This window comes from Emiliania huxleyi (assembly GCF_000372725.1).
Source record: "Emiliania huxleyi CCMP1516 chromosome Unknown EMIHUscaffold_148, whole genome shotgun sequence".
NCBI lineage: Eukaryota > Haptophyta > Isochrysidales > Noelaerhabdaceae > Emiliania > Emiliania huxleyi.
Genome location: NW_005201113.1, coordinates 102,521 through 127,510, shown reverse-complemented (window position 1 = coordinate 127,510; position 24,990 = coordinate 102,521). Strand labels below are relative to the sequence as shown.

The 24,990-nt window shown below is 64.4% G+C and overlaps 3 protein-coding genes across 3 annotated transcripts; 1 reads left to right on the top strand and 2 right to left on the bottom strand.

Moving 5' to 3' along the window:
* Positions 1-12,770: 12,770 nt before the first annotated feature.
* On the bottom strand, positions 12,771-14,044 carry EMIHUDRAFT_228503 (hypothetical protein; the record flags this gene model as incomplete). Its single annotated transcript, XM_005786907.1, has 2 exons — positions 12,771-13,052; positions 13,697-14,044. The coding sequence occupies 2 exons, from the start codon at positions 14,042-14,044 to the stop codon at positions 12,771-12,773; spliced, it is 630 nt and encodes a 209-aa protein (XP_005786964.1).
* Positions 14,045-15,442: 1,398 nt separating this feature from the next.
* HMBPR1 (4-hydroxy-3-methyl-but-2-enyl pyrophosphate reductase) lies at positions 15,443-17,357 on the top strand (the record flags this gene model as incomplete). Its single annotated transcript, XM_005786966.1, has 6 exons — positions 15,443-15,766; positions 15,913-16,011; positions 16,164-16,344; positions 16,424-16,787; positions 16,862-16,920; positions 17,095-17,357. The coding sequence occupies 6 exons, from the start codon at positions 15,443-15,445 to the stop codon at positions 17,355-17,357; spliced, it is 1,290 nt and encodes a 429-aa protein (XP_005787023.1).
* Positions 17,358-20,940: 3,583 nt separating this feature from the next.
* Positions 20,941-21,885, bottom strand: EMIHUDRAFT_455565 (hypothetical protein; the record flags this gene model as incomplete). The annotated part of the gene is made up of 3 exons (XM_005786906.1): positions 20,941-21,060; positions 21,143-21,520; positions 21,553-21,885. 3 exons carry the CDS (start codon positions 21,883-21,885, stop codon positions 20,941-20,943), a joined length of 831 nt encoding a protein of 276 aa, XP_005786963.1.
* Positions 21,886-24,990: the final 3,105 nt, after the last annotated feature.

Genomic DNA, 24,990 nt, shown 5'->3' with positions numbered 1-24,990 from the left:
CGCCGCACCAGCGTCTCGAGCGAGCGCCGCGGCTCTGCTGTGTCGCGCATGGCGTCGCTGCAGGCCTGGCTCCCGCGCAGCGGCGCTTGCAGGCTCGGAAAGGGGAAGGGCGACTTCGTTCGAGACTCGGCCCCGTCGTACCAGGCGTGCCAGCAGCGCTGCGCCGATCTGCCGTCGTGCGCTGCCTTTGAGTGGCAAGCGCTCGGGCGCCTCAAGGTCTGCGAGACGCACGTCGCCCGACCCACGCACACGGCACCTGTTGGCGGCTCGACATGCTCAATGAAGGTCACCATGGGCAGCCCCGCCTTGTCCTCTGCCACTGCCGCCGTCGCCGCGTTGGCACCGCCTCCGCTGCCAGGCTTGCCACCGCCACCGCTGCCGGGCTTGCCGCCGCCGCCTCCGCCAGGCTTGTTGTCGCCGCCTCCACCAGGCTTTCCCACATCGCCTCCACCTCCGCCGCCGCTGCCAGTGCCGTCGCCGCCGCCTCCACCTCCGCCGCCGCCGCCAGTGCCGTCGCCGCCGCCGCCGCCGCCGCCCCGATCCGCGGCCTCACTCACACCGCAAGCGATAGCCGACCGGCTGAGTGCGCGCTTCCAAGGCGGAAGACCTAGCCCAATCCTCAGCGTGGCTGCTCGGATCCGACGGATTAACGAACGCTTTCGCTGGGGCATGCCTTCGAATGACCTTGGCAGCGCTGGGTTACTCGTCCACCAGTTCGACTACACCTCACTGCAGCTCGGCTCGCAGCCGTGGGAGCTGTGCACCGCGTGCGAGGGTGCCGTCGCAACGCTCTCCGGAGGGAAGCGACGACCTGCGGACCGCACCTCGGCCTCTCTCATTTCGTTTGCTCAGCCGTTCCTCTTCTCCTCGCGGCGGGCGGGCTTCATCCTCGACCCTGCGCGCGTACGAGTGCTATGCTCATACGCGAGGGACGGGGAAACGGACGAGAAGTGGTGCACTGCAGCCAGGGGCGGATCTGGCTGCATACCTGGGTGCCAGAAGGAAGGGCACTCCGGCCCGCCGGCGTGGTGCCAAAACTTTGACTGTTGGGGGCCTTGGCACCCCACTCAACTGCAAGCGATGCTTGAGGTGCAACTGCAGCGCGGGCCTCAACTTGCACTCACCGCGGATTCCGATTGGTGCTGGCATTCCCGCGGGCGAGGCGAGCCTGAGCATAACTGCCGGTATAATGAGGTGGTGCTTGACCCAAGCAGCTGGAACGCAAACTTGCCGGGCACAGTCGAGGCCATCTTCTATGTGGGAGGTGCGCAGGCGAGTGCGCTCGGAGAACAGAAGGCTCGCGAGGTGCATTCGCAGTTTGTACAGCAGTTCGGCCTGAGTCGGCAAGATGTGCCGCTTCTACGATACGAAGCAGGCGCTTCTGCTGGAAACGCCTTCCTCCAGGCCTTCCAGCTGTGATGTTGTGCGCCGATCGGATCAAACATACGTCCAGCAGACGCCGGGATCGGGAACGCGCTGGCAACGGCGGCCGCAGCGCCTCCGATCGCCACATCCCGGCGCGTCGCCGGGATATTGAACGCCAGGTAAGACGAGAGAAGGGCAAGCGACATTAGCGGTAGGGGGGCAGGGCACCACGGGTTCCGGCTCCTTGCAGCCTAGGGTATCATGCTTGGCTGTTCTCCGGGGTAGTTTTGACCGCGCACGATAAAGGGTGGCTAAGGGCTCTGCCCGCAAGGCGCCCGCGTCGCCGACGCGGTACCATTGACTAATCCCAGAATACACACCCACACGACCAAATAGCGAAAATCCGAAATACCGTGCAAAAAAACCACGGGATCTCGACAGAAGAACGTCGGCAAGTTTGGCTAACTCCATAACATGGGCGATCCGGCGCTTCCTTCGATTGGACGGACGAAATGATCGGGAAAACGTGTGTCGCGCGCCTTGCGGGGGGGGGCGCGGAAAAGAGGAGAACCTCTTAGCGCCATCGCCACGGCGCACGGTGCTGCAAGCAGCGCCGGGCGACGACGGCTTACCGCCTCCCGGTCAATAGTACAGCCCAATGGTCCCTTGCAAGCGGTCCTTTGTTGCAGTCGCACACACGCACACGCCGCGCCGCACCGCGCGCCCGCCCGCCGCCCCGCCCAGGGCGCGGGCGAAGGAGGAGGAGCCAGAGCCCGGGGAGGATTGGGAGGGGGAGGAGCGGCCGGAGGAGTACGCCGGCCTCTTTGACGACCCGTAAGGGGCCGTCGCCTGCTGTGCCATCTGTAGTGCCAGTCCGAGCCAGTCTGCTGTGAGAGGGGCTTGTATAGTAAAATTCTTCACGTCAAATCTGAACGCACGCACGCCGCCCCGCACCAGCGTCTCGAGCGAGCGCCGCGGCTCTGCTGTGTCGCGCATGGCGTCGCTGCAGGCCTGGCTCCCGCGCAGCGGCGCTTGCAGGCTCGGAAAGGGGAAGGGCGACTTCGTTCGAGACTCGGCCCCGTCGTACCAGGCGTGCCAGCAGCGCTGCGCCGATCTGCCGTCGTGCGCTGCCTTTGAGTGGCAAGCGCTCGGGCGCCTCAAGGTCTGCGAGACGCACGTCGCCCGACCCACGCACACGGCACCTGTTGGCGGCTCGACATGCTCAATGAAGGTCACCATGGGCAGCCCCGCCTTGTCCTCTGCCACCGCCGCCGTCGCCGCGTTGGCACCGCCTCCGCTGCCAGGCTTGCCACCGCCACCGCTGCTGGGCTTGCCGCCGCCGCCTCCGCCAGGCTTGTCGTCGCCGCCTCCACCAGGCTTTCCCACATCGCCTCCACCTCCGCCGCCGCTGCCAGTGCCGTCGCCGCCGCCTCCACCTCCGCCGCCGCCGCCAGTGCCGTCGCCGCCGCCGCCGCCGCCGCCCCGATCCGCGGCCTCACTCACACCGCAAGCGATAGCCGACCGGCTGAGTGCGCGCTTCCAAGGCGGAAGACCTAGCAACAACCTCAGCGTGGCAGGAGTACTCACGCACCAGGTGGACGATGCGAAAGCAGCGCCGGGCGAGGCAGGCTGGGTGCCAGAGTGGGCGGCTTGCACCGTCGGCACGGCGTGTGCCGAGTTCGGTGTCAAGATGTCTGCGTCGCTCTCCAACGCGCGGCTCCCGTACATCTACTCGCGGTCACAGCCGGGCTTCGTGGTGAGGCCCTCTGAGGCCGTGCTGCTCTGTGCGTGGGAGCGCGACGGGAAGACGAGCCATCGGGTCTGCGGGGCGACGAGCGCGCCCGGTTGCGTGCCGGGCTGCGTGCAGACGAGCGGCCCCGCCTGGGCGCGAGGCGCAGCCACGACTTGGTGCACGCTGCCCGACACTTGCCCGGACGCTGCGGCGTGCGCGCCCTACTCGTGGTGCCCTTTCAGGCCCCAGAACCTTCGGCAGATGCTCGAGCGGCACTCCCGCACGCAGGGCGCCTATGGGGAGTACCGCCCGTGGTGCGCGGGGGAATGCAGGTACAACGAGGTTGTGCTCGACGCGGCCGCGTGGGAGGCGTCGCTGCCTGCTCTCGTTGAGGCCATCTTCGTGCCGGCGGGTGCTCCGCCCGGGGACGTCCAGAGGGCGAGGCAGCTTTGGGCCCAGTTCCGCCGCACGTACGGCCAGCGCGTGGCCGATGTTCCGCTGCTGCGGTTCGACCCGTCGCGGCGGCGCGCTCAATTCACTCCTCTCTAAATCGGTATAACGCGCGAGCCATACGAGTCGACTTAATGGATGAATATGGTTCATTATTTCCTGGTTCACTGTTAGGAATCCTAGGTGAATATAGTATATACTCGGTAGAGAGAGGGGAGTTGAAGATCTAGATCCAGAGCTTCATAGTGGCCCGAGAGCCGAGCTCAATGTTAATAGCCGTAGAAGCGAGAGCTTTGTTTTGTTGTTAGAAGCGTAGTTGCCGGAAATCCAGGGTGTATCGCGCGCCTTGCGCGGGGGGGGCGCGGAAAGAGCTAAGAGGAACCTCTTTCTTAGCGCCATCGCCATGGGTGCCGGAGGGGTTGCTCCGGGCGTGCTCCAGGGCTCAGGGGGACTCCGTGCACTGACGGTCGGCCGTCAGAAAACACGCCTCCGTGGCTCGGGTTACACCAATCCTCGCTACCCAACGCGGCCAAAGGATATCCACCTCGAGAACCTCGCGAGGTAGGAGAGACCACTCTGAGAGAGAGAGAGGTAGAAAGGTGAAGCCAGGCTCGGACTGGACACCAACGCGGTATGGGTGGACGCTGGACAGATAACCTCGAGATGGCTCAGGGGTTGCTAAAGGTTGCTGCTCAAGCTGTCTGCTATAGCCGCAGCCACTCCCAGTGCTCGGTGTGAACAGAGTTCGTACACCCAGCATTGGGAGCGTCTGCAGCGACAGTCGCTTCAACTTCACCGCCGTGGCGAGCCTCGTGGACCTCGACGCCCCGTGTGGCGACCGTCGTGCAGGACAAGAGCATCAACCTCTACCTGTTCGCCTCGCCCAACACGCCCACCGACGGCCGGGCTTCGACCATCGAGAGTGCGGTCACGGGCGCCTTTAACGAGAGCGACATCACCTCCCTTCTCAGTGGCATGACGCCGCAGGTTGGCAGCGGCTTCTTCGGGCTGGGCGACGGCGTGTCGAAGCTCCCCGACGGCGAGGCGATCGCTGTCACGTCTCGGCCCCTCCTGGACATCGACGTGGACTCTGTGAAGACCGCGGTCGTCGCCTCTCCCGTCGCCCCGGCATTCGACGCGCTGCCTCCTATTTGTCATCGGGGCGGCCTTCTTTGACCCGTGCGGCACGTGCAACGCAATCGTGAAACTGGTTGTACGGAAACCCGTGCCTGCCTGGCGACCCGACGAAAACCTACAAGGACAACCCCACCGACGGCCTCGTCCAGGAGACTACCGAGTGCTACACGGACATCGCGGACGAGAGTCCGGTGCGCCGCTGCGTCTTTGACGAGGCTGGCACCTACGATCCCAATACTGACCGAGCTGCGACGTGCCTGGTGCTACCCCCGTCGCCGCCCCCTGCGCTTCCACCGGCCTCGCCCTCGCCGCCGCCTCCCTCGCGGCTTCGGGGGGCGGACGGTACAGGGGTTGCCCGCAGCTCCCGGGCGACTCGCGTCTCGATGACGCTTTAGCCGCTACAGATGTGGGGTCCGTACGGAGGCGTACGGGGAGGGGCGCTGAGACCCGAGATCTAGTTTCCACGCCCTTGTATGGCGGTGCGTGGACCGTGCCGTCCCACCGCCGCGTCTCGCTCGCGCTGCCACCGTCATGTCGGTCGGATGGGTCCGGGATGGCGGTGTGGCCCGGTGTGGCGGGCTTGCATCTCGAGGCTTGCTTGCATACTCGCGCAGTGTGCGTCTGGCGTGTTGAGTCTTGAAGACTGAGAATGTCTTGTGTGGACTGTGCTCAGACTGCGGTCTTGAGATCATTCGTAGCTTCGGCTGAGGGCTGACAAGCTGCCGAGCCCAAATCACTGTGGGGAAAAATCTCAACAACAAACACGTCTCGCGCGCGCGTGAACAGGGCTCCAGGCCCCAAATGACGTGTGAGTGTTAGATTTGTTTGGTATTGCTAAAAATCTCTCTCTCTCAAAAATCTCTCTCTCGCACACCTGTCACGCCTTCTTGTGTTCTTCTTTTTTGTTCTTCGTCGACTACGGTGCGGCTGCAGCGCGACGTTGGAGTGTGGAATGACGCCGTGAACGGGGCCGGGGTTGTGTTTTTGTGTGAACGGCGGGCCGGGGTTGTGCGTTTTCGTGAACGGCGGCTTGCAGAGAAAAACGTTCACAGGGTTGTAAAATGTGAGAGCAAGTCCCCCCGGGAATGCCGCTGGCCGAGGTTGCGTGGGTCGCGCCGGGAGGCCGCTCTTTGGGACTGTGCCGCACAGCCGGAGGAGGTACAGGCATGTACCGCAAGGTGTGGAGCGAGACGCTGGCGTCGTGCCGAGCCATCTGCCTCAGCGATTGTGCGTGCACGGCCTTTGAGTTCCAGACGGTCGGGAGACGCTACACGATGTGCGAAATCCACTCGCAGAAGGTGACGCACACAGTCCCGGCCTCGCACGCGGGCTCCAGCGTGTGCTTCGCCAAGCCCGACGGCGCGCAACGGGGCTGCGAGCCTGCTCCGCGACCAGCAGAGGCGCTCCCTCCTCCGCCGGCTGCCCTCCCGCCTATCCCGCGAGGCGTGGCGGGAGCCGAAGCGTTCGCTCCTCCGCGAGGCGCGGCAGGATGCGTGCGCCTCACGCCGCGCGCCGACTTTAGCACGCGCGGCGCCGAGCAATGCTTCACGTCGGAGAAGATGAGGTGCGCATGGCCGACGCTTCCCTCTGGCATGGCGGTCCCTCGGCACAACGTGCCAATGTACACGGGCAACGGCCCGTGGGACGGGCAAGGCCTGGGCTTTGGCGGGAGCGTCGCCGCGCTCTTGGGCGACCCCTTCCAGTACGTGAGCACTCCCACGCATGAGGTGCTCGTCCGTCTGCTCTCGGGCCAGGACGGCCCCCAGCTTGCCCGGGCGATGCGTGCGGCGCGCGTCCAGCCGCCCGCTGCCAAGTGCCGCGACAGATACATGGATCGGTGGTTCGGTACTCACGATTCAAAGTTCCGGCGGTCAGAGCTGCTCGCGTCCGCTGAGTGGCGCGGCCTGCCACGCCCCGTGCGCGACCTGGCGGCGGCCTCGGCGTGGCGGCTGAGCGCCGAGGCCGCCACTTGCGCAGCGGTGGCCCTCTTGGACCTGCAGTTTGAAGCGACGCCGAGCCGAGATCTCGAACGGCGCGAACTGCTGACCGCCGGCTTCCAGGGCAACCAGATGGGAGGGTGCGACCCGCCATGCCGCGGCGCGAAGCGGCAGCACGTGACGTTCTACTCCACTCCCTACCAGTCGCTCGCCCACGGCTGCTACGGCGGCAACACCACCTACGTCTGGCGGCCCAACACCCACGCCGCCGTGCACGGGTCGCCGAGCCTCGACATGTGGTGGAAGCTGCAGGGATGCCCCGGTTCGTGCGACTCGTGGACACAGCGGTCGCTGGCGAGGCCGAGTGCGGGGCGGGAGAGGAGGGCGAGCGACGACGTCGACGCCGGCGAGACGAGGACCGCAAATTACAGGTTGTGGGGGGGGGGGAGAGAGACATACACATACGTAGTATGATGTGATGCCCTCTCGCTGCCACACGGCAGGTCGCCAAACGAGCTCGATGGCTTCATCGTCTACGACGCCGAAGAGCCCAAGGGGGGCGGTAACTTGCAGCACCTCGTTCGCCCTCTGCGCTGGGCATTCTTCCGCGCGCAGTCATCGGACTCGGCTCTCGACACGGCGCCGCTCGCCGTCGTGCTTGCTCCGACGGCGCTCCTGCCGCCCGTGCATGCCATCGAGGCCTCCGAGGGCTCGCGAGGGGAGCGCGCCTTTTTCGAGCTGCCTGCTGGCGAGGGTGACAGAGTGGTCGCCCGTGGCGACGCCTGGTTCGACGACATCCGCACGCGTCCGCGAGACGCGCGTCGCATCCCGGTGTGGGGCGTGTTGCATCCCTGCGGCGAGTGCAATGCGACGCTGCCCGCGCTGCGTTCGCTGAGCGCCTGGATGAGTCCAGCGCAGCACGCGGCCGTCGCGGCCCTGCAGCTGCCGTGGAGTCTCGAATCAGAGCTCCATGCGCTTCGCGTGTGGCCACCGGATGCTTACCTCGACCTGGCGGACCCCGCCTCCGTGCGAAGCTCGACGCCGCGCCGCACGGTCTGCGTGCTGCGCAGCGCTGCCACGAGCTGCCAGCAGTGATGCACTTCGCGCGATAGGACACTGACGACCGAAGGGTCTCGCACCCGCAGTCGGCCCTCAGAGGGTCAGAGGCGGCGGGCGGGCGGGCGCCCACTCACCGAGAGAGAGATCAAAAACGCTCGGCCTTGGTCGGACTGTGTTTCGCCTTCCCATCAACCAAGTCTAACGACAGGAAACAAAATCTCCACCGGCCCACCCGCCAGAGACCCCGGGTTTCCTGACTGAAGTCAGAACGCGAAACGAATCCCCAGACAGCCCGTTGTTGATGATGCCGTACAGTTCCGGACGGGCATTAAGAACCTCTAACGTTAAGAACCTGAGGCTCATATTTCGGCCGGATCCCTAAGAACTCCCTAAGAACCTGAGGCTGGGCCAACGCCTGCAGCCGGCGCCCCTGCCCCCGCGGCCGCAGCCGCAGGGGCAGCTCACGGCAGCGAATGACTCTCTTGTCACGCCATGCGCGAACTTACTGTTCCAAACTTCCAAACTGTTTTAAGACCCATTTATTGATTTTTAATCGAAGCCGAAACGGTTTAAAAAACCATCCACCCGGTTAAGAACCTGAGGCTCGGCCCCCGACGGACCGCCGACTTAGCTAAGAACCTGAGGCTGGGCGAAGAACCTGTGCGTTCTTAATGCCCGTCCGGAACTGTACGCGACTGCGTTGGTTCTCGCCGCGGTCGCCCACGGCCACCCAACGCAGGCTGCTGGCACAGCGGGCACTGCCGAGAGCGAGCGGCCGACCGCACGCGGCACGGAGTTTGCCACACTGCTCGGAGGTAGCAGTCCCGACTCCCTTGTGACTCCAGGAGTCGGATACTACGCGGGAAAGGAAATCGCAAGCTACGCCCCCCCCATCGGAACCCCCACCGTGTGGATCTGCTTCGTCGGGTCGTCTGAGCTCACCCCGACCACGACCGCTGCATGCAAGGATGGATACTCCCCTGCTGGCTCCAAACCTCCCAGCACGGCGCTCCTCTTCACGAACATTGGTGGCGGCGAACTTTTACTAAGTTTTTGTAATATTATATTATTTTTACAGATAATATGAGTTTTTTCTCAGAAAATATGACATTTTCTCTCAGATAATATGATATTAATATGGGAATAATATGGTATTATTGCCATATTAATTTACGCATGCACCAAAGAAGCATGTGTGCAAGCTACATTTCAAGGCGGCGCGGGAATGTGTCGAGGTAGCAGAGAAGAGCGAGAGTGGTGCGTGACGTTAGAGCGTGAGCCCTGCCTAATCGCTGCTTCTCATTTTCTTGTATTGCTTCTTTTTCCTGGCCTTCTTCTTGCTGTTTTTTTTACCGACTAGGCCTTTGGGGCCTGGTTTAGCGCAAGGGAGACCATTTTTGTCGACGCCCCATTCGTAGCCGCCTTGTCCCTTCCGGCAAAAGTGGACTTGGCCGTTTGTCTTCGCCAACGCTTTTGGTTTCTTTTGTTTTGTCATTTTAAAGAGCCCCTGGAAATTACTTTCAGGCTTCATCGGTTGCATTTGTTGCGGCTGGAGCAGTGGATGCATTGCCGCCGGTTGCATCGGTGGTCCCTGTGTTGCTGGCATCGCCGCCGGCATCTGCAACATTGCTGCCGGAGGCATCGCCGGTGGTGCTTGCATCGCTTGCATCGCCGGCATCGCTGGTGTCGCTGGCACCATCGCCGGCTTTGGAGCGGATAACACCTCTTCAAAAGGCAACTTAGGTGGAAACGCAACAGATGAACCAAGACCAAAGTAAAGCAGTAAAGCTCTAGCCGCAATCCAAAAACATACGTATGAAGCAAACGCTATAAGCAAACATTGTTGAAAGCGAACCGCTCTTCCAGTGCCGCTCGCGGCATTCGCATCAACAACTAGACACAAGATTAGAAAGCATACGAAGAGTACGATGTGTGACAGAATGTCACGAAGCATTCTTGTGCCTTTCTTGTATGACTCAAAAAAAACTCTTGTCCTACACGCCAAGAGCATCAGCAACCTCACTCATCTCTTCCCGCGATAGCACAAACTCATCTGTTAGTCTGTCAACCAAAAACGCCCTCTCAGCGTCAAGCTCTTCAAGTTCGCTTAGGGAGTGTCTCGAGAAACCGACCCCGTCATAATTCACCTTCCGCCACTGTGGTGTCAAATTGGGGGGAGGGGATTTTGTTATATTAGTGACACAATCTACACCGCACGTTCTCCCGTCTCTCTTTAAAAAAAATTGCTTTAATCCAAAATACTCGGCACAGTGCTATCCCCTACCCCCCCCCCCCCCCCGTCCTCTCCGGACTAGACATGTGCGCTACATTGCCTAGGGGTGGGGTGGTGGGGCCTAATGGGGCATAATGGCTTGTTGTAGTGGATATGAGTTGTGGGCGTGTCTCGCTGGCTTTCGCCAGCCTTTGCAGGCATCCTAAGTTCGGCGGCTCAGCCTCCTCTGCGCCAGGGATCGCGCGGGGCGCAGCACGCCCTGTGTCGTCTGCGCGAGATCCTAGTCCCTGGTTCACCGAGGCGCCCCCTACAGGGAGTCAGCTCAGCCGCGTTCCTTGTAGTGTGATGCCTTTAAGTCTTTAGGTGTTTGTTGTGCTAGCTTGTGAGGCCTTGACAAACTTGATCTCTCGTGCGTGAGTCGTCGCCTCTTCTGTGGTGAGGTGGTCGAGTCCCACTCTCCTTAGTTCTTCATTCACTCGCCTGCTCAGTCGTAGTCTGCCGTAGTAATCAATCGTCCCCATGGGTTCGCTTATTTCTTTCATGGTCGAATCGCTGACTCGGTCGCTCTTGCGTCTTATTCGTCGGAGCCTAGTTCTGGCCTCCCCCGAGTACGCTTGCATGTTTCTCACTAATAGGTTCAAGAACGCCTTCCAGGTTTGTTCGGGTTTGATGTCTTCTTCTTCGTAGAAGGAGACTATTATTTGGTTCCACATGTGTAGATGAAGTGCGTTGTGGACCTCAGGCGTGTCCGCCGAGGTTCCGATGATGGTGAGTAGTCTCGGCGGAGGTATGCTTCTTCTCCTTCGCTAGGGGCAGCAGTGACGGCAATGGCGAGAAAGGCGCCCCATGCTGGTCTCTTGGAGATAACGTACAATAGTGACAAGTGTACCACACGCTTTCCCAAGGCGCGGATCCTCTCGCACAACTCGAAACTGTACATGCGCCCGACTCGGGACGTAGATAGCAAGCCCTCCCCCTTTTCTGCTCCCTTCCTCCTCTGTCGAGGGGATGGGCGCTCTCCCTCTATGGCCCCTGGGCGCTGTGGGCGCTCGAGGAGCCCTCGCCGGTCTTTGCGGCCTTGCGCGCCTCGCGGCGGGCCTGCCCCATGGCCTGCCCCTGCGAGCGGTCGTACTTCTGCTGTTGGTTGGCCCGGTTGGGCGGCCCGCGCTTGGGCGCCATGAGCTGTGTCGTTCCTCCGCTGCTGCGGAACCCCCCCCCCCCGTCTCTCTTTAAGCTACCCAACTACAAGGCGCCCAAATATACACTATATTCGCTCACTTCATTAACCCATATAACACAGAGGAGGAAGTAAGTCGCCATCATAACACATCACATTCTCGCCTCTAGGAATCAAATTGATGCCCCCATTCTTATAGTAGGTACAGCACCCAGACGGGGTTCGATACCACAACAACTGACCCAACTACCAGATCGATGCGTTGATGGTAAGGAAGATTTCTGCTTCGAAGAAGCGCACTTTGGAGGCAGCAGAGCAGAGTGGAGGCTCTGGTGAAGTCCGGCAGTGCGCCGTCCAGTCCGGTGTACAAGCCGGACTTCAGTTCCCGTACCAATGCCTTGCACCCGTGTTCGAGCGCATCTCCATCACCGCTGGCATATACCGCGACATTGTCGGGAGAATTGCAAACGCGTATGCGATTCACGTCGTGGAGAACAACGTGCTCGACTTTGCCTTCCCCAAGACGAAGAAGAGCTTCTATGACACAATTTGGTCGGTGCTTGATGGGGGGAATTGGCGATCGCTTGTCCACCACCACCACCACCACCACCACCACCACCACCGCACCCCCCTGCAGGCAGTCCGACGGGGGACGTCTCGCTCAAGGAGCTGGTGTGGAAGGGGGGGGGGGGGGGGGATATGCGGCGACGCGGTGCTCAAAGGACGGGCTCTGACGAGCGGCTGTACCTCGATCTAGGTGGAGAGGGGGTACGCGGCGACGCTGCAGCCGTTCAACGGCTGGCTCAGCCAAAACTCGATGTCGCTCGCGCTGCGCGCGGTGCCTCAGGAGTTCCCTCGCCTGGCGCCCACCCAGCTCGAGATGCTCGAGGACCTCGAGGCGTGGTGCGACGTGGTCGAGCAGCTGGTCGGCCGCATGGCGGCGGTGCAGCTCGAGCTTGACCTCGAGGACAGGCGGAAGAGCATATGACTCCCCGCCCCCGGGTTCTTGCTGATTAGATATTACGCGGTGATTATAAAGTAGAGACCTTCGGTGGACGGTGCATGGCGCATGGGCTTGGGCGATACTGATGTATGTCCTCTAGTAGCTCCTAGTACCGACGGGGGGATCTGGAGAGTCGCGAACGGCTCGTGGAGAGTACTGTCTTATTTTGTACGTTGTCCTTGAGAGGCGCGAGAGTACAACACTCTACTTCAAGGGGATCAAGGGACAAGCCCCTACGCCCTGGGGCTATCTCCTGGCTATCTCGTATCTGCCCCGCAGGCGCAGCCCCCTCCTCTCAGTCGCCTCTCCCCTCTCGCCGGAGCTCTCGGGGCTCTCGGTCTCGCGGCGGCCGGCGCGGAGTTTTCCGGTTGCCGTTGCCGGTCGTCTCCCGAGACTCCCCGCGAGCGTAAACCAAATACCAATAGAGCTTTAGTGCTATAAAGTGTACGTACAGAGATGGCGCCACAGGCCACAGGCGGGGGGAGATGAACCGCAAAAATTACGAGGTGTGCGCCCGCACACGCTCGACACGACAAAGAACCCTGCACAAAGCGATCGCACGCCCGGGGGCGGGCGGACCCTGCTGTTCCTTTTTACCCACAGTAGAAATGTTTTTTATTTATTTACACACGACGACACTATGCAACGCTCCCGCGTCCCGGTCGGCGAGGGGCGTCCTACTTAGCAATCACCCGCTGCAGCGCCAGCTCCGTCGCCAGCCGCTGCCTCACCTTGGCCAGCCCCGCCCGCGCCCACTGTAGCCGCTCGACCGGCGAGCGCGACCGCAGCGCGCTCAGCCGCTCCTCTCCGCTCAGCCACGCGAAGCCCGCCCACGATGCGAGTTGAACTTGCGCCTCCCGCTCACTGCGCGCGCCCCACGCGCCGTGCAGCTTGCGCAGCAACGCCGAGGGCGCCTCGTCGAGCCCGTTCTGCAGCAGCACGGCTCGCCGCTCGCTAACCTTCCGGCGTCCGGGGGTTGGGTGTCAACGGTTGGGTGTCAAGGCGGACGCGGTGGAGGGGTTGTGTACCGGCGTGGTGGAGACCGAGGCTCGGAGGAGACATGCTGCTTGCCACACCTCGGCTACACCTCGACGACACCTCGGCTACACCTCGGTACACCTCGGCTGCACCTCGGCTGCACCTCGGCGACACCTCGGCTACACCTCGGCTACACCTCGGCTGCACCTCGGCGACACCTCGGCTGCACCTCGGCTACACCTCGGCTACACCTCGGCTACCTCTCTCGACGCGCCTCTGTGTCGAGCCTCGATCCAAGCGGTGCGCGAGTGTAGCGGGACGCGTCGCCGTAGCCGAGCAGCGAGGTCGAGCTGAGCAGCGAGGTCGAGCCGAGCCGTCCCTCTTCCGCGCCCCGCGCCTCCGACCCACCCGGTGGCGGCGCGGACCCGCAGATCGCCTGCAACTCGCGCTCGAGCAAGCGGCACGTGTCCTGAAGCGAGCGGACCTCCAGCAGCGCCGCCTCCGCCTGCGCAGCGACTAGGCCGCAGTCATCCTCGGCCGGCCCGCCGCCAGCCTGACAGCCGCCGGCCCGCCACGAGTCGGGGACGGCGGACGCCTGGGATAGGAGGAAGCCTCGCGGCTGCACCCGCGGCTCCGTCTCGAGTCGCGCCCGGCCGACGCACTTGACGGCGGTCCATATGGCGCCCTCCACGCCTCCAGCGTCGCGAGGCTCTCGAATCTCGCAGACTTGGAGGAGCGGGACGCACGCGCTGGGCACGCAAGCCTCCCGGCCGTCCTCGAAGAAGTTCGAGTAGAGGAGGAGCTGGCCGAATATCATGTGATCCGCTTTGCAGGCGCGCTCGAGCAGGCGTATCTCCTTGCGGTCGCGCAGCAGCAGCGTCCGCTTCTCGCCTGGAAGCATGGCGTCGCCGGCCGAGAAGGGGAGCAGCGAGAGGTGGCGATCGTCCGACGTGTGCCAGCAGTTGATGCACATGCGGGTGCTTCGCCGCGCGATGCCCGGGGCCGGTGTAGCTCGCCGTGGCATGCCGCCCGGAGCTAGCCGATGCGCTATGCCCGGTGAAGGCGGTGTAGGTGTGTGCGGGATGAGGGTGAGGGGAGCGAAACCGAGGAGGAGAAGATGCATGTGGGCTGAAGGAGAACTGTGGCTCGAGCACGCAGAGTGCCCAGGCGGTACCAACAAAATCGACACGAAAAGAATTTCGCTGCGGCGAAGAGGAAAAAGCCGTCACCTTTGCCTCGCAGGGGAAGCCGGGGTGACGCACTACTTAACCTCCCTTCCTGTTTCTATTCTTCTCATTCGCTGTCCCATCTCCTCATCTCTTTCCCACCTAGGCGGGGCAATAGCGTGCGCGCGGCGCGGAACCGTGTCGCGTTTATCGCCGACAAGGGACCGCCTGGGCACTCTGCGTGCACGCGGCGTTCAAAAAGAAACAAACCTCCCTCGGTACCGGCTGGACACCGTCGAACCCAAAGCACAATGATCATATTCGTCTCGCTGCTTCTCCTGCTGGTTTCGGTGTCCGCACTCCGCGTCGCCCCGCTCCGCTCTCATCAGACGCGCGGCGTGCGCCGGTGCCTCCCGGCGATGGATTACCACAAGGTCAAGGCGCCGACGGCAGACGAGGCACGAGCCAAGAACCCGACGAGAAACGAGCGGCCTGGACTGGCGTCCAAGTACGAGGGTGGGCCGCCTCCCTCCGCCGCCGCCGCGTCACCTCGTCTGGCGCCACGGCCTGTGACTGGCTTGCATGTGAGACGCGATTAGGCGTGAGGCCGAACGAGCGAGACACGAAGAAGAACAAACGCAACAAGATCATGAAGCAGAAGCGGTACAAACGCGGGGGCAACCCGTTCGATCTCAGCATCCACGGAGAGGTGGGTACCCACGCAGCCAAAGCGAGTAGCGCGCTCACCGCTCACGCGCGCGCACACACACTCACATACGCACACAAGCCGCAGCCACGCACGCACGCACGCACGTGCACACAGCTCTCCGTATCGGCGGGCAGGTGCGCGAGAAGATGAGCGAGCGATTCGCGGGCGAGCTGATCGAGGAGATGAAGGCGGGCCCCTATCGCGAGCTCTGTGTCGAGGGCACATGACCAGGACACGTCCATCACATGTCCGAGACCTGTCCTGTAGGCGGACACCTTCCGAGAGCTCTGTGTCGAGGGGACATGACCAGGACACGTCCACGACATGTCCGAGACCTGTCCTGTAGGCGGACACCTTCCGAGAGCTCTGTGTCGAGGGGACGGACCTCACCTTTGTGCTCGCAAAGGAGTACGGCTTCTGCTGGGGCGTCGAGCGCTCGATCGAGCTCGCGTGGGCCGCTCGCGAGGCGAGTAGTTGTCCACTCCACCGATGATTGATGATCGAGCTCGGCTGGACCTCGCCTCTTGCTACACGAGATCTCGGCCGTACCTCGATCGAATCTCGGCTGCACCTCGACCGTACCTCGGCTGTACCTCGGCTGTATCTCGGCTGCACGGCTGTACCTCGGCTACCACCTCGGCTGCCATCTCGCCTTAAGGCCTACCCGGACAAGCGCATGCACATCACCAACGAGCTCATCCACAACCCTGGCGTCAACGACCTGCTCAAGGGGATGGACATCGAGTTCATGGAGAAGGACGGCCGACTCGGGGGGGGGGGGGGGGCAAGCGGAAAAGGGTGGTTGATGAATGGACACTACGTGTGAATGTAGGACGCCGCCTTGGAGGGCGGCAAGCGCTTCGACGACGTCGGCGAGGGCGACGTGGTCCTGCTGCCCGCCTATGGCGCCTCGCTGCTCGAGGAGCTTGTGACGCGTCCGCGACACGTCCCGAGACATGTCTGCAGGTCATCCTGCCCGCGTTTGGCGCCTCGCTTGAGGAGATGTCGCTGCTGGACGCGAAGGGGGTCACAACCGTCGACACGACTTGCCCGTGGGTCTCAAAGGTGGCTTGCTCCCTCTCTCGGCTCTCTCTCTCTCTCTGTCTCTCTCGGCTCTCTCTCTCTCTCTCTCTCTCTCTCTCTCTCTCTCTCTCTCTCTCTCTCTCTCTCTCGGCTCTCTCTCCGCCCGCCACCCGCTGCCCGCGACACCTCAAAAGGTGTGGACCACCGTCGACAAGCACCAGCTGTCCGAGATGACGTCCCTGATCCACGGAAAGTACCAGCACGAGGAGGCCATCGCCACGGCGTCGATGTGCGAGACGTACCTCATCATCAAGGACATGGCGCAGGCGCAAGAGGTCGCCCCCTACATCCTCGACGAGGGGCTGGTGGACTCTTGTTCCGCCGACTGAATCGTGAGGAGCCGTGGCTGAGTAGGTCGCCTCCTACATCCTCGGCGAGCCAGGCTGCCTCACAGACGAGGAGTTCATGGACAAGTACCGCAAGGCCGCCTCGCCGCACTTTGACCCGCGCAAGCACCTCAAGAAGATTGGGCTCGCCAACCAGACCACCATGTACAAGAAGGAGACGCAGGCAATCGGCAAGCTGCTCGAGAAAACGATGATGGTGGTGCATGGTCCGGAGAACGTCAAGCACCACTTCGCCGCCTTCGACACCATCTGCGACGCGACGCAGGTCCGGCAGGACGCTGTCAACGAGATGTCGGACGAGGCGCTCGCGGGCGACAAAGAGCTTGACTTCATCCTGGTCGTTGGCGGCTGGGACTCCTCCAACACGGCGCACCCCGGACTCGAGAGATCCCGTCTATCAGCTACTGTGCCGTGTCTTGGTGGCTCATCACTCTCCTCCTTGTGAAGGCGCACCTCCTCGAGATCCCGCACGAGAAGGGGCTGAGCGGCTACCACGTCAACGAGGCACCCTGCATCCGGCCGGACGACACGCGATTTGTTGACAGTGAATGAATAAAGGAATGCATCCCCGGTTAGGCGTCCTGCATCCGGCCGGACAACGCGATCGAGCACCGCGACGTCCACGGCGCGAAATAAAGAAACTAAGAAACAAAAAGCGCACCTCACTAGTAGAGGTGGGTAAAAGGAGCTGGTCCCCACCCCGGCGGTCGTTGTGCAGGCGCCATCCTCGTCACGGACAACTTTTTGCCCTCGGGCCGCCCCGTCCGCATTGGCGTCACTTCGGGCGCCTCCACCCCCGACTCGGTCGTGCAGGAGTGCATCGAGACCATCACGATGTTGCGTAAGGTGCAGGGTGGCGGCGCCCGGGCCGACGCCGCGCCGCGGGAGGCAGAGTCAGAGGCCGAGGCGCCGCCCGCCGACACGCCGCCGCCCGCCGACACGCCGCCGCCCGCTGGTTTTGAGTGGGGGCCAGCCTTTTAGAGCATGCGAGAGCTCCTCTCGGAGAGAGCGGGCGACCGTGGCCCACACTCCCTTCCCCCGGCGCCCAAGCCTCCGGCCTGTCCCCCGCCACGCGCCCGCCGGCGCTGGAGACTGAAGTAGTGCACGCAGTCGACAGCGCCCCCCGCCACGTACCCACGCACGTCTTGTTGGGACGTTGGGGCGCGGCGGAGCCGAGGTGCGCGGCGGCGGCGGCTGTAGAATAGGGCCCTGGCGGTGCGGGATACCGTTATCACGCCGCCCCCCGGCTTCTCCCCTTGCGGAAACGATTGAGTTTCTTTGTTTATTATTAAACGAAGTCAGATATTTAAAGTATGTAGCGCCTGAGCGCCCGCGAAACGCCCGCGAAACGAGCAAAACCCCTGTCGTGAAACTCGTGAAGCCCTCGTGAAACGCCTGCGAAACGCCTGGCTGCGAAAACCACGTGAATCCGTGCCGGGGTGCGGTAGTTAGTCCGGCCGCGGTTAGAGCCGTAGGGGTGCGACCCTGTCGCGCGCAGCGACACCGTATGTGTGTACATCGCAATTTGTCCCGGTCCCAGACAGATCAACAGACCAAGTGGCAGTAGATGCGAACATTTGCCAGCGACAAAAAAGTCAGACCAGCGACACGTGCAGCTACCATCGCGACATCGCTGGCCCCGCCGCGCCGCGGCGCGCGCGCAAGTCACGCCACAGACGGAGTAGTTAAAACAAAAAAAAGTCGCAGCCAGGTTTCTTTTCTTCGACGGCAAAATTCTTTTCATATTCGGCCGGCCTCGCTCGCCGGCGGGATGCTTCTGGCGTGGCTCTTGGTGTGTGTAGTCTTCTTCCTTCACAAGGCGCCCAGGCAGGAGCTCGCACACCTCAAGGCGATGTGGAACCTTCGCTACGGCTCCCTCGCGGCAGAGCAGGCCGCCGCCGTCATGCGCACCAGCGATGGCAAGGAGGCTGATGTTGACGCGATGGTTGACACGTACGCCAAGGCTGCGTTTGTCTTTCGGAGGCGCGCCTTCCACGACAAGTTCATGTCGATGGTGTATTTAGACCATGTCGCGGCGGTCCAATTCGCCAGCTTTGGTATCGCCTTTGTGGCGCTCGCAGTGCTTGCCATGGACCCGGCCAGCGGCGTTGACGAGGACGTGTTTGCGGCTGGCTCCGCTCTCCTCCTGAGCGCCACGCAGCAGGCGTCCCACCTCGCGACTCGGCTCGACTCACTCATCTACGGACACGTCGCGCTGGCACAGCTGGCCGACGTGCTCAACGCTAGCTAGAAGGTAACTACGTTGGGGTCCGGGGGGGCGGGATGCCGGGCGGAGGCGCCACGCCAGGGACGGCTCGCACTCTGGCGCGGACGCGTTGTGGATAGGTGGATGCGCATGCGGGGCAGACGCGCCAAGCAGAAGCCAGAAGCAGCAAAACGCAACTAGGTTGGTTGGAAAGAAGCACGGCCTCTCTCTCGCAGCAGTCGCCGACACACCAGTCGCACCGAGCGCGACACCCGACACCAGCGAGGCGGCCTCACCCTCAGCCGCGCACAGAGGGGTCCCAGCGCCAGCCCAGAGACCCACATGCAGGCTGCTAACCCCAGCTTCCGCGATTGTGAGCTTTTCATGAGAACGTATGAGAAGCCATGCAAGAAACATATGCCCCGCCACCTCCTTGGGAAAGAAGTTTCACCTGTACTACTCCTTCAAACAATGTCTATTGGCGGCGGTGCGTCGACAGCTGCGGCGAGGCCCAACAGTCGCCGCTGGATCCGAGGGCGTGCGCGGCGGAAGCGAGGGCGGCCCGCGCCTGTTCACAAGCGCCGTGTGTGAAGAGACGCCGTTCACAGCCGTGCGGCGGACGCGTGAGGCGGCCGTCGCGTCTCTCGGCGCAGATGGCGTGCAGACGGGCGTAGGGGCTGCGGAGCCATAGCAAGCGGCGAGGCCGTTGGCGCCGCCGCCGAAAGCAGCGCGGGAAGCGGCGGCGGCGGTGGCAGCGGCGGCGGAGGCGGGAGAGGCGGCGGGAGAGGCGGCGGGAGAGGCGGCGGGAGAGGCGGCGGGAGAGGCGGCGGCGGCGGAGGAGGAGGCGAGGGGCGCGGGCGTGGTGGCGCGCGCGTGCGGAGGCGGGCTCTTTGCCGCGAGTCGTGAGGTGCTCTTCGCGGCCGCAAGGGCGGCGGCGGCGGCGGCAGCAGCGGCGGGGTGCGGCGGCGGAGAGAAGGAGAGGCGCGCGGGCGGCGAGGCCCTCTCGAGGGGCGGGCCGGCGCGAGGCGGAGAGCGGGCGAGGGCATCGATGGCGGCGCTGAGCGAGCCTAGGTAAGGTGATGGGAGGTGCATTTCTTTTCTCCCCCCGCACACGAGGTGGTGTGGCAGGGGTGTGTCCCGCATCTAAGCGTCGAGGGTTGGGGAGATCCGGAGAGAGACGAGGTCCGTGTCCCCGCATCTAGGCCGCGAGATCTGGGGAGATCTGGGGAGATCTGGGGAGATCTGGGGAGATCTGGGGAGATCTGGGGAGATCTGGGGAGATCTGAGGTCCGAGTCCCCGCATCTAAGCCGAGCGTACCCTCGCGAGGCCGCGAAGCGGCGAGGGAGCCGCCCTCTCGCTCCCTCAGCAGATCCAGCCCCGCCTCGAGCCCGCCGGCTCGCGAGGTCTCGAGGGAGGCGCGGCGCGCCTGTTCACAGACCGTGTCATTGAGAAGACGCTTCACCGCGTGGCGCTGTGCGCTGGTCTGTGAGAGGTTGAGGTGCGAGCCCTGGAGACCCTGGGGATGGGGGGGGGGGAGACTACCCGCGGGCCTAGAAGGCCCCGCGCGCAGGGGGGCCGGTCATGAGTGATACACGCGGCGGGCGTGAAGAGACGCCGTTCACGTGGCCCCGACTCGCGAGGTCTCTAGCCGCCCGGCGGTGGCGGGTTGTGGGGGTGGTAGTGTCAGCTGGCCGAGCGCCTCGTGTGTTTGTGTGTCTGTACGCCCACTCGTGGTGTGTGGCAGCCTCAGCTGGCGGAGTGTCGGTTGTGAGTGTCTGTGTGTCTGTGTGCCGCTCCTGTGTGGCCGTCATCTCCCGTCCCGCGTCCCCACCCATACCGCGCTGGTGACCGCGCTGGTGTCCCATCCGATCCCCCGGCTGCTCCTCGCCTCTCTACCTCTCTTTTTGTGGCGCGCCTCCGCCTTCGCCTGTGCCGCCAGCGCCGCCTCGAGCGCCCGGCACTGCGCCTGCAGGTGTGTGTGTGTGTGTGTGTGTGTGTGTGTGTGTGTGTGTGTGTGTGTGTGTGTGTGTGTGTGTGTGTGTGTGTGTGTGTGTGTGTGTGTGTGTGTGTGTGTGTGTGTGTGTGAGGGGGGGGAGTGAGAGGGAGAGGGAGGGAGGGAGGGAGGGAGAGAGAGAGAGAGAGAGAGAGAGAGAGAGAGAGAGAGAGAGAGAGAGAGAGAGAGAGCGAGAGCGAGAGCGAGAGAGCGGGAGCGAGAGCGAGAGCGAGAGCGAGAGCGAAGGTGTGGTGAGATCGACTTGATCACGGCGCCTGCAGCTGCCGAACCTCCGACGAGAGCGGGCGCGTTGCTTCCTCGAGCGCAGCGGCCGTCTACAGCATTTCACACCCACGCACCGCTCTCAAGCAATGATCAAGGAGCAGCCGCTGCCTCCTCGAGACACCGCCGCCGCCTGGCCGCGGTGCCTCGCCGCCTCCTCTGCCCTGTCGCTGAGCTGCTGGCTCAACGCCTCGCCTGCGCGCTGGCGAGATGTGGGGAGATGTGGGGAGATCTGGGGAGATATGATGGCTGAGCGCCTCGCCTGCGCTGGCGAGCGCGTCGACGCGCCCCTGCTGCGCCTTGGAGGCGCTGTGCTGCGTCTCGACAGCTTGCGCGAGGAGCAGCAGCTTCTGCTTCGCTTGCTCCATCGCTGTGGCGTGCGCGCCGAGCTGCGCCGACGTCGCCTGCCGCAGCGACGCCACCTCCGCATACAGCGACTCGCGCGCCTCGTTGCTGCGCACGACGTGCGCCTCGACCCGCTCGGAGACGCCGCCCAGCCGCGCCGCAGCCTCGTCCAGCGACTTTCTCTGCTCCGCCAGCCGGCTGTCCATCGCGCTGCGCTGCTCGACGAGGTCGAGTTGGAGCAGGTGGCAAGAGGAGGAGGCCTTGCCCGCGTCGCGGGCGAGCGCCTGCACCTCGCCGCTCGCCCGCTCGACGCGCGCCTGCTCGCACGGGCGGTGTGACCTGACCAGACGGCCTCCACGCCGCAAAACCTCGCTGCACCGCACGCCTCGAGCCCATCGAGGCGCTCTGCGTGTGCCGACCCCTCGGCGGCTCGCGCCTCTGCCTCTCCCTTTAGCCTCCGGACTTCGGCGCGGGCACTGCGCAGCGCCTGGGCCTGTGCCTTCTGCTCCGCGCGCAGCGAGTCCACCTCCTCCACAAACACGTCGGAGAGCGTCGAAAAGGCGCGGCGCAATCCGTGCAGCTGCTCGGAGAGAAAGTCAAAGGACTGCTGCGCCTCGGCATCGAGGCTGAGCCGGAGCGCGGCGTCGCGCTTGAGGGTCTTGACGGACGACTTGAGCTCCATTATCTCGGGGCGCAGCATCTCTGAGAGAGGCAAGACCTCGGTGGTGCGCGTTCGTCGCTGCACTAGGGTGCGCGCGCCTTTTCTTTTGAGAGGTCACATGGACCACCAAGAACTGGCACGGGCTGCAGATGCAGCGCTTGTCTGTCGTCCTCCACACCGCCGTGGCGTGGCAGACGGTGAACGAGCTAGCGTGCGGGGAGAGCGGCATTGTGCATGGTGCGGAGTGCATTGCCGTTCTTAACGGAGTCGCTTAGGCGGCTCCGGTGGTGAGCCTGTGTGTGTGCCAGTCCGCGCCAGTCTGCGCCCTTGTCGTGCCAGTGTGCTGTGAGAGAGGCTTGTATCTTAAGAATTCTTTTGAGAGCTTAGCCTTCGATGTAATGAAACGCAAGGCGGACATGGCATATCGCTCTCGGGCCCACAGACATCCCGCGCGAGGGGAAGCTTCACGGGTTCGAGTCGTCAAACATTGAGCAGCGGAGGTGTGCCGAGGGGGACCGGGAGGCGGTAAGTCGTCGTCGCCCGGCGCTGCTTGCAGCACCATGGCGAGGGCGCTAAGAGGTTCCTCTTTTCCGCGCCCCCCCCGCAAGGCGCGCGATACACATTCGATCTAAGTGACAAGGCGACAGACGCCTTGAATTAATTTTTTTATTCCGCCGCGCCGTGTGCAAAAGCCAACACCGGCGCCGACGGCCTCCAGGGGATTGATAAAACCGGGCGGGTGGCCAATGAGCGCTCAAACAAATCACGTGCAGCCACGAGCCCACGACGGCGAGCGAGCCGCCCAGCATGCCGCCCGCCGCTCAGACGCAGAACGCAAATCCAGAGACGAGCCGCAAGCGGCCTGCTGTCGGAGGCACGCCGCAGCTGAAGCCCAGGAGGATACTGCACGAGGCCAAGACAGTTGCCATCGGCGGACAGTTATTTGCTACCAAGGCGCACGCCAGAGAGCGCTTCAAGCAAATTCGCGACGGCGCACCTGCAGATTGAGGGAGTGGCCGAGGTTGCCCCGGGCAGGCGCGCGGGTGCTAATATAGGAGTCGTCCTGCCAGAGGAACATGGTCTGCGCGTCGGTGAGGCTGTGTGTGGATCACCGCCTTGCGAGGGTCCGCAAACAGCACCTACCATAGCATGTAGTAGGCAACCTTAGTTCCGACATAATTCTGCGAATACACCGGCACGATACGCCGCGTGGTGTAAAGAGAGAGGCGCGGCTTAGCTTGTTGCTTCGCGAGCTGTGCGCCCTTGCGTGGCCTCTCTTTACGTGCGCAGCGTGCCGATGAGGCGTCGACAAAAAATGCGAGCGGCGTGGCTTCTCCCTGATTCGCAAGATGCGAGAGCGCACACTCCCAGGGTAGGCGCTCCGCCCCACTGTGATTCGGACTGAGCGACGGCAGGACCCTTTGAAATCATGAATGGCGGCGTCCGGTGAGGTCCCCACGGCCGGGGGTGGTAAGTGGGTGATAGGAGGGCCATAAACGACCATCACACCGGCCACCGGACCCCTCCCCCCCCCAAACACAGTCCAAACCGGCCCCGGCGGCCGGCGGGACGCACGCCGGCGCAGCATCATCAAGCTGCTGTACGGCCCCGGCATCGCCTCCCCTGGCTTAGCTCTCAATCAAGATATTGTGCGCATGGGTGACCTCTACAATATACTCACTGACACTGAACCTCCCAGAGCTCGTCCCGGTCCGCCACGGCCATCCTCGTCCTCCGCGGCGCCGGCTCCGGCCCCTCCGCCGCACTGTGATGAGCGTCGGCAGGACCCTTTGAAATCATAAATGGCGGCGTCTGGAGAGGCCCCCACGGCCGGGGGCGGTAAGTGGGTGATAGGAGGGTGACAAACGACCATCACACCGGCCACCGGACCCCTCCACCCCCCCAAACACAGTCCAAACCGGCCCCGGCGGCCGCCGTGCAGGAGGCCGCCGGGGCGCACCAAACGGCCCTTCACGGCCGCCACACGGGCCACCACGGCCCGTCCCGGTGGCACGGGTGCCGCCGCGCACCCGCCCGACGCCCCCGGCCCGCCAGCTTCCGCTCTGGGGGGCTTCACCTCCGCCAGCGGGCCGAGCGCGCCGCCTTCTCGCCGCGCTGCGGCCGCACGCCCGAGAAGTGGCCGAAGGGCGACCTACGCGGCACTAAAATCACGACTAGAAGCGCCGCCCGCCAGCAGGCAGCTTGCCCGCCGCGCGCCGCGCGCCGCCGCAGCCCCCGGCCGGCGCTGGAAGGGCTATGCCGGCGGTTGGGGAGGCGGCGCCAGGACGCCCCGAGCGGAGCTATGAAGAGCCTGGGGCGCGGGGTGGGGGGCCGGGAGGGCGACGTGGGCGATGGTGGTGGCGTGGGTGCGCGGGGCCGGCGTGTGGGGGCGCGGGGAGGTCGGTGGTGGTGTGTGGGAGTTGGGGCTAGAACGGAGGAGGCCGGCCGGGATGGTGTGAGGGAGGGGGGGTGACGGTGTCGGAGGGGGTGGCGGGGCGGGAGGCGGCGGTAGCGGTGGCGGCGGGGGCGGCGACGGCGGCGGCGGTGGCGAGGGCCACGGAATAGGGGGCACCCAAGGCGGCATGGGCGGCAGAGGCGGCGAGAAGGGCGGTGGCGACGGCTCGTCGAGGGCGGAGGCCGAGGCGGCGTGGCGGCGCGTCGGCGGCGGTGAGAGCGGAGGGGAGGACGGTGGGGAGGGCGGTGGCGGTGGCGGCGGCGAGGCCAGTCGCGTGGGCGGCGGCGAGGCAGGTGGCGGGGCCGGAGGCGGCCCGGAGGGCGGCAGCGGCGGCGCGGCGGCAGCGGCGACGGGCGGGAGGGTGGGCCGGCGGCGGCGTTGGGCGAGGCGGCGGCGCGGGTGGCAGTGGCCGGGGCGGCGGTGCGGGTGGGCGGGAGGCGGCCGCCGACGGTGGCGGTGGCGGCCGGGCCATCGGCGGCGGGCGGCGCGGCGGGTGGGGCGGCAGCGGGGCACCAGGAGATGGTGCCGTGGGCAGCGCTGCGGGGAAGCGAGGAAGGGGCGGAGGGAGGGAGGAGGGGGGGGCGGCTCGCCTGCCGCCCTCGAGCCGCGACAGCCGGTGCCGTGGCCGGCCCGCCTTCGAACGCGAAGGGGGGACGGCCTCATGCCGCCTC